This window comes from Myxine glutinosa, chromosome 2 (assembly GCF_964187855.1).
Source record: "Myxine glutinosa chromosome 2, kmMyxGlut1.1, whole genome shotgun sequence".
Classification (NCBI taxonomy): domain Eukaryota; kingdom Metazoa; phylum Chordata; class Myxini; order Myxiniformes; family Myxinidae; genus Myxine; species Myxine glutinosa.
The window spans coordinates 141,605,125-141,617,487 of NC_136262.1; the positions used below are offsets into that span (position 1 = coordinate 141,605,125).

General features: G+C 40.9%; 1 protein-coding gene across 1 annotated transcript in view; it reads left to right on the forward strand.

Moving 5' to 3' along the window:
* Positions 1–12,363, forward strand: part of LOC137422271 (uncharacterized) — a 157,930-nt gene that overhangs the window by 22,097 nt on the left and 123,470 nt on the right. Inside the window, exons 9-11 of the mRNA XM_078772642.1 lie at positions 629–670; positions 909–957; positions 11,597–11,671. Coding sequence (XP_078628768.1) covers positions 629–670; positions 909–957; positions 11,597–11,671 — 166 coding nt within the window. The remainder of the gene's footprint in view (positions 1–628; positions 671–908; positions 958–11,596; positions 11,672–12,363) is intronic.

Genomic DNA, 12,363 nt, shown 5'->3' on the forward strand with positions numbered 1-12,363 from the left:
GTGTCCTTGTGCTTTATACTTCTCCCTCCCCCCCCCCCCCCCCCCTTCCCACGCCTCCTCCCCCGGGCCCTCTCCCTTCCACACATCTCCCTGCTTTCGGATGTTGTGTGTGTGTGTGTGTGTGTGTGTGTGTGTGTGTGTGTGTGTGTGTGTGTGTGTGTGTGTGTGTGTGTGTGTGTGTGTGTGTGTGTGTGTGTGTGTGTGTGTGTGTGTGTGTGTGTGTGCTTCCCCTTTTCTCCCCATCTTGTCTTCCGCTCCCTCTTTTTGTGTATTTTGTTTGTCTGGTCGATTTGTTTGTGAAGTTAATGTTAGCTCTTTCACGAGCCTCGATTCAGTATACGAAAAAAAAAATTTTTTTTTTTTCCTTGTACCTCAATGTTTTGTCCTTCTACCAATTCCGACCACATGACTAGATTCGCTTGTGGTGTTGATGTAATTGTTTACCGATTCTCCTTTTTATCCCCCGTCTTTGTGAACTTGTTCCTTTCTGTCATTTGTCTCCGGCGTTGACTTCAGAATCAACAGATGTAATAATTGTTTATCACGACACAACAATATCATATGTTTTACTCATTTTCCCACATTGCAACTGAGATGTTCAAATACGATCTCTTGTCGCCTCTTTCAGGTTGCTTTGAAGAAGGCAAAATCCTTTTATGCTACATACGAAGTAAGTTTGTGTTCACATGGATATCGTGGTGTTTTTAACTGTTGAAATAACAACACAGTTTAACTTACCCCTGAACTGTCCTGGTAGAACCTTTATCTGTGATACATCTTTGTCTCTTGACCCCTGAGGCTGTGCGTCTCTGTGTTTGAGTTACAATCTTGTGGTTATTGTGATGGTGTGACTTAACCTTAATCCACCTTCTTCTTTTTTTATTCACTTGTTTTTTTTTCTTTTGCAGTTCTGCTGTGAAATTTCTATGTTGAAGGAGCTCAACCACCCAAACATAAGTAAGTATGGATATCACTGAAACTTAATGATGTTTGAGTGTAATAGAATACAATAATAGAATAATATGAATGCTCAGAATGGAATATACCTCTTTATATCAACTTCATTGACTTCAAGAAGGAATTTGATGGTGTTCATGGAGCAAGCCTGTGGAAGATACTAAGATCTTCTATGAACACTTTGAATGTAGTGTCATCATGAACAACTCATGAGAGTGGTTCCCGGTAGAATCTGGACTTCGCCAAGGTTGTATTACATCACCTATCCTCTTTCTGATTACTTTCGACTGGATCATGAGGAACACCATATCAGATAGACCTGGAGGCATCCATTTGACCCTTTCCACACAACTTGAAGATCTGGACTTTGCTGACTATTTAGCTGTTTTGTCATCAAAGAACACGCATTTGCAAGGAAAAACTGACAGGCTAGCAAGCTTTGCCAGAAGGACAGGTCTTAATATTAATACCACCAAGACCAAGGTGATGAACATCAACACCATACCTACTGCATCAATTACTGTAAATGGAGAAGCCCAAGAGACTGCAGATGAGTTAACACACCTTGGCAGTCTAATCAGCAAAGACAATGGAGCCCAGAAAGACATCAAGGCAAGACTCCGCAAAGCGTGTAATGCATTCGGTCAACTCCATTATATCTGGAAGCAAAGCAGTACAGCCTAAAGCCGAAGATAAGACTTGATAACAGCAATGCCAAGTATGTTTTGTATAGCTCTGAGTGCTAATTAAGGGGGCATTATACCATTGAAGGCAAAAAAATTTTTTTTTTAACAAATATACAAATGCATCAATTAAAATGTTTGTTTCCTAGTGTTGTATATATGTACCAAGTTTGAACGTAAATGGACTTGTCATAGAGAAGATATAAGCTCCCCATTACACTGAACACAGTAAAAACAACACTGAATCACAGTAATGCACTTTTTGATAAACTGTCTTGATTGAAAATATGCAAAACTATATATGTACATGTTGCTTGATATATGAACATTACATTGGTATACATTACATAGCATTATATTATGCATGGTTACCATGGTAACCAGATGCATACAAATGATGAATTACCACTTTACAGCTTATATCTTCTCTATGACAAGTCCATTTACGTTCAAACTTGGTACATATATACAATACTAGGAAACAAACATTTTAATTGATGCATTTGTATATTTGTAAAAAAAATTTTTTTTTTGCCTTCAATGGTATAATGCCCCCTCCCCTTAAGTCAGATATGGGCAAGGTGGAATCTTTCCACAATGTATACCTCAGGAAAATCTGCCGCATGTTCTGGTGAAATAAGATATCCAACAAAGACTTGCATGAAAAATCCGGTTACCACAGCATTGCCCTTGATATTCAGTGTCGCCACCTCCAATGGCTTGGCAACGTGCTTTGAACGTCCCCTGTCCGAATCCCCAATGTTGCTTTCGGATGGACAGCACCAGGAATGAGGGAACTAGCCAGGCCAAAAACAACTTGGCGTAGGACTATGGTAATTGATCTGGAGGAGTTGGGTCTGTCATGGTGTGAGGCACAGAATGTAGCTCAGTATCAAGATAAATGACGAAAGCTTGTGGCAGCCTTATGTCCCATTGGGACGAAGAGGATAAGTACGTAAGTAATAATAACATAATCTATATTATAAAACGGGAGTGTCTGTCCGTTCGTCCCCAAACTACTCCCTCAATTTTGGGACGAGCCCCGCCAAATCTCCTGTGGAACGTTTTGGGGTCCCAGCGGATGTTCTAAGTAAGGTTAGTAGGAGGTTTCAAAAATTCCTCGGTAACATTATGATATTGAAATTAAATTGATATGAACCTGTCGCGAATCTGGAAACCCGATGTTGTGGCTTACCAATATGGCGGACCGCTATCTTGGTCAGCACACTGCACCTCGCTGTGTTCTTGAGCCGCCATTTTGTTTTGGTCTGCTCAAACGTGCCTTGCCTTGGAAACATGATCGATTTATCATCACATAATTGAAGCATACCATAGAAATCTCAATTCTGATATTAGGATTGTATGCTGTAAACTAAATAATTTCCGAATCTGCAGTGAAATCTGAAAAATTTTACCATATCTTCGATTTTATAACTAAGTGTACATATGCATTTATTTTACGGAGGCTATGGTTCTCATTTTGGGGTTATTTTTTAATTCAGGTTTTTATTTTTAATTCAGGTTTTATTTAACTTAATTGTTTTTAACTTAATTCTGACTTCCATGGGAATTGCTTGGAGACGCGTTTTTTGAATGAAACGTTTTTAACAAAGAACACTTTTTTAGTAGTTGGGACTGCTGTTAGTCAATTCTGATGTTCGAATTTTGGAAGATCGGTTCGGATTACGAGTTTGTGGAGTTTATCGCATTGTGGTTTTTAACTGTGTGCGGAAATTAAATAAAGGGGTGGAGTGAGGTTGGGGGGGGGGGGGGGCGGCAGGGGAAGGACCAGTTGCATCTGAAAATGCAAAGCCCACCCTCGTCCGTTTGTATTCAGTCTTCTTCTTCCCTCTCTTCTTCTCCTTCTCTTTTTTTCTCTTCTTCTTCATTTGTTTTAACCAAAATGTGTGTGTGTGTGTGTGTGTGTGTGTGTGTGTGTGTGTGTGTGTGTGTGTGTGTGTGTGTGTGTGTGTGTGTGTGTGTGTGTGTTTGTGTTGAAGCCACTCTGGAATGGGTCACCAATAGACTTCAGACTGGAATAGAGAAATTTATTCAGAGTATTGTGTACATGGAGTGATATGCATGAATGAATGAGTGGATTCATTCATTCATTCATTGTGTACATGTCGTGATAAGCATCTACGTAAATAAATAATATATATCCAACCCTGGCAGATATCTGAAGAGATCGTTGTGAAGCCGTCACATTTATAATACTAGGGCATGCCCGTACTATATCTATATCTAAAATTATATCCCCCCCTCTATTTACATGAAATGTTTTGGTCCATTCGCAACGCCAAAGCGAACGGCGAACGCTTTACATGAAATGGTTTGGTCCATGAAATGTTTTGGTCCATTCGCAACGCCAAAGCGAACGGCGAACGGCTTGCGAGTACAGTGACAATCCCCCCCCCCCCCTCTATTTACATGAAACATGACATGAAATTTGTCCGTTTAATTAGTTTTAAAACATAGTTTAACGCCAACATATGGCATGCACGTACCCGTACTATCCGTAATGGCGCACGCTCTCACAGGAGCTCCGGAAGGTCGTATATCGCAGCTTTCGTAAGGCCGGAAGTGAAGTCCTCACTGTCCGGAAGTTCGCATGTCGCAGTTACGATTATTCGCCATTTAGTGTTAATTCAATTAGCGCCAACGTATTTTGGCTTTTTGAAATTTAATCGCAAGGAATCAAGCAATTCAATTTAAAAAATGAAAAGGAAAAGCATTAATAGGCTACGCAACAACGGGTTCTGTGATTGGCTGCCGGAATTCGCAATGAAAAGGAAAAGCATTAATAGGCTACGCAACAACGGGTTCTGTGATTGGCTGCCGGAAGTGTAGTCTTTACGATTATTCGCCATCTATAAACATGCGTGCAAACAACAACAACAAAAAAAAACTTTGAAACCACGTGGCAGTAAAGACCACAGAACCCCCCCCCCCCTCTATTTACATGAATGGTTTGGTCCATTCGCAACGACCACAGAACCCCCCCCTCTATTTACATGCAATGGTTTGGTCCAAAGCGAACGGCTTGCAGTGTTTGGTAAAGAAATCGCCATAGCTCGGTAACTACTTCTCCGATTAATATGAAACCTTGAAAAGGCACATCCTCGGGTCCCCAGCAATATACCTGGCAAGTTTAAAGTATATCGGACCGGTAGTTGTCGAGAAACAGCGGTCACAGACAAACATACACACATACAAACACACATACACACATACAAACACACATACACACAGAGATTAATGGAATTATAGATAGATGCTGGCAAAATCCACTCACAGGATAGGGATGCAGTTCAGCCCACCTTCTCACCAAAGTTGCACACAAGCATGCCAAAAAAGATAACATGAACCAGGTGGCCAACCTTGAATTTGTTCCAAGCAGATATTTAGCGCTTTTTGCTCATCAACAGGAAGTTTCTCATGCGGATAAATCCTGCTTTCCTGATTGGACATGAGTGACGATCGTTATTTATCCCACTTCTACAAGTCCCTCCTTTTGTCACTCCTGACAATTAATTAATTGATTCCCTTCCACAACCAAGCCTCACACATCCTGTTTGTTTGTCTGTCTGTGAACAAGATATCTCAAAAAGTTGTGGAAGGATTCGGACGAAATTTGGCAGAGAGGTAGCGTATGTGACAAGGACGAAATGATTAGATTTTGGTGAAGATCCGGATTCGGATCCGGCTAGTAGAAGTTTTTTAAGTGATTCGTCACCATTGGGAGATCGGGCCAAAAACGATATATATCAGGATATCTCAAAAAGTTATGGACGGATTTGAACGAAACTTGGTGGAGAGGTTGGGTGTCTGACAAGGATCAATCGATTCCATTTTGGTTGAGATCTGAATTTGAATTCGGATGCGAGAATTATTTAATTTTTAAAGTGATTATTCACCATTGGGAGATAGGCCCAAAAACGATATATAGCAGGATATCTCAAAAAGTTGTGGACGGCTTTGGACGAAACTTGGTGGAGAGGTTGGGTATGTGACGAGGAAGAATTGGTTCAATTTTGGTGAAGATGAAGATCCGGATCCGGCTAGAAGATTAAATAAAAAGATTCTTCACCATTGGGAGATGGGGCAAAACCGATACAAAGCACGACATCTCAAAAGGTTATGGACGGATTTGGACGAAACGTGGTGGAGAGGTTGGGTATGTGACGAGGAAGAATTGGTTCAATTTTGGTGAAGATGAAGATCCGGATCCGGCTAGAAGATTAAATAAAAAGATTCTTCACCATTGGGAAATGGGGCGAAACTGATATATAGCAGGATATCTCAAAAAGTTATGGACTGATTTGGACGAAACGTGGTGGAGAGGTTGGGTGTCTGACAAGGATCAATCGATTCCATTTTGGTTGAGATCTGAATATGAATTCGGATACGAGAATTATTAAATTTTGAAGTGATTCGTCACCATTGGGAGATAGGCCCAAAAACAATACAAAGCACGATGTTTCAAAAAGTTATGGCCGGATTTGGACGAAACGTGGTGGAGAAGTTGGGTGTCTGACAAGGTAGTCCAGGGGCCAATACAGATTTTGGTACCACCCAAGGTCAGCAAACAATTTTGGTATTTTTGTCTTCCTACATGTGTCTAGTTTATATTTTGGTATGATAACCCTCCCTATCTAGTAGCTTTATGATAGTTATCACTCTGTGAACAAACCCACCCCCATGTAATCTGGAAGTTGAATTTTAGGGGAGGGGGTGGCATTTTTGCTTATAACTTCAGTTCTACTGAACATACTTTAACAAAGCATAATTCTTTGTGAAGCTCCATCATATAGCTACACAATTGTATTATATTTTCAACTTTATTTATCAGGTGACTTTCTCAGAGGTCAAAAGGTCATGTTTCAATTGCAAAATCGAAAATTAAGAGTGTTTTTATTTTCAACTGATCTGATTACTATTTCGTGATATGCAGATGCTGAAATTATTTCATAATGTATGGATAAGACATTGTAGATGATTTAAAATAACATATCATTCACAAAACTTCAACAATTAACCCTTTGTTAACCCTTTTTATGCAAGTATTATTTCTTCGATTTCCGAAAATTTTTGTCATTGTCTGCACAAATGTGAAACCTGCTTTAAATAGAGCATTATGACATTAAAATAATATTGTGACGAGTAACTGCTAAATGAAATATGTCTGATGCTTTGCTTTCCTTGCAGGATCTTGCATGATCTTGCAGGATCAGGACATGATTGGTGAGAATGACTCCAACTTTAGTCATCCTGATCTACAATTACCAAGAATCAGGAAGGATGAAGCTGATATTCAGTCACTTGTTGAAATGATGGAGTCCAGCTGGATCAGTCCTTTCGATCCTGACCATGAAGACATTGTCAGTTTGTCGACTGGCACTGCTGCACCTCCAGGTGTTGCTGAAAACCTCATTGAAGCCCACCAAATAGGTAAAGACACTTATGAAGATTTCAAACAAGCGAGGATGGAGTCAGACAGTCCAGCCATAAAGTTTCATGACAGGATTACAAAGAAGAAGCTGAAAACATTCTCAAACATTGGCAAGAAATCATGTACCCTTGGCAACAGAAAGGAAGTTATCCTCAAGGCTGATAGGAAGCTGTTTGGGCAGATGATTCTTGTTGCAGAAAGCAGGCAGCTGCACATGGGTGAGGTTTTAGCCCACCTGCTTGGATCTTTGCCTTGGGCCCTAGCCAACATTGATGGGTCTCTTCGTAAGACCAACAAGGCTGCTCTTGCCAGGGTGTTGGAGAAGCATGTCTCACCAGCAGAAATAATCCCTCAACCTTCAGCCCCTCTGATCGATGGAATGAGCCTGGTCCAAAAAATGAAGGGGAGAGACAAAACGTTCTCCCAACTGGCAGAATCAGTATTGGCTCAAGTTATCAATGAAGGTGGTCAGAGCAAGCACATTGATGTTATCTTTGATGTATATAGAGAGATGTCCATTAAAGATTTGGAGAGAGCAAAGAGGCGCAGATTCAGGTATTGAGCGAAGGAGCATGGCGCCTGGCCACAATATACACCAGTGGAGGAAGCTTTTGTGTAGCTCTAAAAACAAAACACACATCAGGTTCTTTGTGGAAGAATGGAAAGGTCAACTTGAGAAGATCATGGACAAAGATCTGTATGTTACCTGTGAGGATGTCTGTTTCAAGCTCACAAGGGAACGATGGGAGGAGGTTCCGTAGCTATCAAGTACCCAGGAAGAAGCAGACACCCGTACCCGTATTCTACTCCATGCTCTCTATGCAGCTGAATCAGGCCACAAGGGTATAGTAGTCACAGCAGAGGACACAGATGTAATGATTATAAGCATTGGAGTCAGCAAGAGAATTCCATGTCCCATGTTCCAGAAATGTGGCACCAAGAACCGCACAAGGTTCAATGACATCAGCAAGCTAAGTCATGCACTAGGAGATAATGTCTGTGATGCTCTGTTTGGAATGCATTCATTTACGGGCTGTGATAGTCAGTGCTTTCACTGGGCATGGAAAGTCGGCCATGTTCAAACAACTGAAGACTAACAAGACCTGTCAAGACACATTCAGAGAGTTGGGAAGGTCCTGGGAGGTCTCTGATGAACTATTTGGAAAGCTTCAGGAAGTAACATGTCGGATGTATTTGCCTTCCACAAACACAACTCAAGTCAACAAGCTTCGCTACCAGCTGTTTTGTGTAAGGTGTGGAGAAGTTGACTCCAGTCAGCTTCCCCCTTGTGAATATTGTCTCTTCATGCATGCCTTACGAGCAAACTATCAGGCTGCAATCTGGAAGAGGTGTTTGGAGTGCAATCCTAGTGTACCCTATCCAATGGCTCATGGATGGAAGATTCATGATGGGGATCTGGCCATTGAGTGGATGCGAGGTACACCTGCACCAGAGGCTGTGTTGGACCTGCTATCCTGCTCATGTGTACGATCATGCAAATTACCAATCTGCACATGCCTTGGAAGTGGTCTGAAATGCACAGACATGTGTAAGCTTCAAACCTGCAGCAACCAAGCAAATGAACTAGAACAAATAGAGCTGAATGATGGTGATGTGGAAGATTGTGACACAGACTAAGTTTGTCCCAATGACATGAAAGAAACTGTTTGTAGTCTAAACGCACTTCAAATAACAAGATTGTAATGTATGAGCATTACCTCGATGGTGTTCACAACAAGTGCAATGGCTTATTAGACAATTTGAATATTTTTGTACATTATTGAAACAGAGATAATAAAACTTGTTTATTTCTTTTCTGATGATTGTTTTATCTGCTTATGTTCTTATAAATGTGTAACTTTATACCAACGCTTGAGGGTATGTGAATGATAAAACACATTGGAGACTTATTCATTGGTTTTCCAAAAATATTGTCTAGAAGTCATAATATGATACATAGTCATTTTATATGGGGCGGGTTTGTTTGCAGGCAATGACTAAATTTTTCAGAAATCGAAGAAATGATACTTGCATAAAAAGGGTTAACAAAGGGTTAATTGTTGAAGTTTTGTGAATGATATGTTATTTTAAATCATCTACAATGTCCTATATATACATTGTGAAATAATTTCAGCATCTACATATCACGAAATAGTAATCGGATCAGTTGAAAACAAAAACACGCTAAATTTTAGATTTTGCAAATGAAACATGACCTTTTGACCTCCGAGGAAGTCACCTGATAATTAAAGGTGTAAATTGGATTACAGTTGTGTAGATATATGATGTAGCTTCACAATGAATCATAATTTGTCAAAATATGTTCAGTAGAACTGAAGTCATCAGCAAAAATGCTACCCCTCTCCCCTAAAATTCAACTTCCAGATTATATGGAGGTGGGTTTGTTGTCCCCCGTCGCACAGCGTAGCGAAAGGGGGACTATGGCTTTCCCCTCCGTGCGTGCAGGCATGCGTGTTTGCGTGCGTGCGTGCGTGAAGGACCGCATTCGAATTTGGTGTGTGGGTGCAACCCACGTCAAAATCCAAGATGGCCGCCGCCATGTATGTCTGATGCCATGTATGTCTGAACCTTGTGAGATGAATATCTTGAAAAATAAGCGAAGTACCAACTTCTAATTTGGTGTGTGGGTGTATCTCGGCATAAGGAAGAACGCTATTGAAAATTGGGTCGCCACGTCAAAATCCAAGATGGCCGCCGCCATGTATGTCTGAACCTTGTGAGATGAATATCTTGAAAAATAAGCGAAGTACCAACTTCTAATTTGGTGTGTGGTGTATCTCGGCATAAGGAAGAACGCTATTGAACATTGGGTCGCCACGTCAAAATCCAAGATGGCCGCCACCATATGTATGTCTGAAACTTGTGAGCGAAATATCTCGAAAAAGAAGCGAAGTACCAACTTCTAATCTGGTATGTGGGTGTATCTAGGCACAAGGAAGAACGCTATTTAAAATTGGGTCGCCACGTCAAAATCCAAGATGGCCGCCTCCATGTATGTCTGAACCTTGTGAGATGAATATCTTGAAAAATAAGTGAAGTACCAACTTCTAATTTGGTGTGTGGGTGTACCTCGGCATAAGGAAGAACGCTATTGAAAATTGGGGCGCCACGTCAAAATCCAAGATGGCCGCCACCATATATATGTCTGAGCCTTGTGAGCGAAATATATCATAGCATGTTTTCTGCGTCTTCCACTTTGTCAACTCACATCACTTCCCCGACGGGGGACCTAGGCGTAACGCTTGTTTACAGAGTGAAAACTATCATTAAGCTACTAGATCGGCAGGGTTATCATACCAAGATGGGCAGGGTTATCATACCAAGATAGGCAGGGTTATCATACCAAGATAGGCAGGGTTATCATACCAAGATAGGCAGGGTTATCATACCAAGATAGGCAGGGTTATCATACCAAGATAGGCAGGGTTATCATACCAAGATAGGCAGGGTTATCATACCAAGATAGGCAGGGTTATCATACCAAGATAGGCAGGGTTATCATACCAAAATATAAACTAGACACATGTAGAAAGACAAAAATACCAAAATTGTTTGCTGACCTTGGGTGGTACAAATTTGTTAAAATATCAGTATTGGCCCCTCGACGAAGGATCAATCGATTCCATTTTGGTTGAGATCTGAATATGAATTCGGATACGAGAATTATTAAATTTTTTAAGTGATTCTTCACCATTGGGCGATAGGCCCAAAAAACGATACATATCAGGATATCTCAAAGTTATGGATGGATTTGGACGAAACGTGGTGGAGAGTTTGGGTGTCTGACAAGAATCAATCGATTCTATTTTGGTTGAGATCTGAATATGAATTCGGATACGAGAATTATTAAATTTTTAAAGTGATTCTTCACCATTGGGAGATAGGCCCAAAAAACGATACATATCAGGATATCTCAAAGTTATGGACGGATTTAGAGGAAACGTGGTGGAGAGGTTGGGTGTCTGAGAAGGATCAATCTATTCAATGTTTTTGAAGATCTGAATATGGATTCGGAAACGATAATTATTTAATGTTTAAGTGATTCTTCACCATTTGGAGATGGTTCCAAAAACGATATATAACATGATATTTTAAAAAGTTGTGGAGGAGTTATGACAACTAGGTGGATGAGTTGGTTAGGTGACAATAACAAGCGGATTAGATTTTGGTTCAGGTCAGAATCCAGATCCGACCTGTCAGTGGGATACAAAACACAAACTGTTCAGCCTGGCAGAGGTTTGCGCTCCACCGAGTGCCGTTCTCGCTTAATCGATGTCGTACTTTTGAGTGGTGCGGTTCTGCCCAAATGTTTACAGACAAGATCATGAATTGTGATTGTGAAAGGACGATGTTAAGGCTCACCTGTTGACTACTTGTCATCACACAAAATGTGCATGTTTATCATGTTGTTTAAAGGTGTTTGACTTTGGGTAAGATTCTTATGCCATATTAACTTGTGCTCCACTATGTTGTTTCCCTTCAGTCAAGTTGATCGACATCCTGATAAAAGATTTGTCCCGTCACCGAGTGGGCCTCGTTTTGGAGTATGTGGAAGCAGGTGAGGTTTGACGTCATTTTGCTGAAAATTTACTGTTTGTGTCTATCAAGTTCAATTTTACTTGAGTAGTTAAATAAGTTAGTAATTAGTAAACATGCATTATGGTGTCCTGATTGTTGGACCAACTCTTTCAGTTCTGACGAATCTCAGTTTCACCCTGTCACTCTGGCACGATTGCTAAAAAACAACCAACTGATCTATTTTCCTGGTCAGACACAGGAAGTGGTTCGGTTTCTTGACTTTATACGCTTCACCATCAGCATGACGTGGATCACATATCAATGCTGTCTTCCAAACAGCTGCACATTCCATCATTCCAAATAATTCCTTAAACTCATAGCCTATATGGTGTCTGTGTTGGTCAATGGAGACCTCTTGAGTTTTATAATCCACAGGATTCAGGAGACCTGTTTGTGGTTGTGCTTCCTCCCACATAGGTGATGAGATGGCAGCATCACATGCCGATTTGGTTTCTGTTAAATAAGAAGCTCTCAAAATTATAATCGTGCCACGTGATGAGGCTGAAACACATTGCCAGATCCACACATGGGAGACGGGGCGGCTCATCTCATTTATGCGGCCTGTCAAAAGACCCAGAGTGTCTTGGAAGAGACTGATAAGTCTCCCGCTCCTTCACTGCACAAGTTCCTCCAGTAATCCCCTCCTGGTTAAATTCAAAGCGCACACTTTCC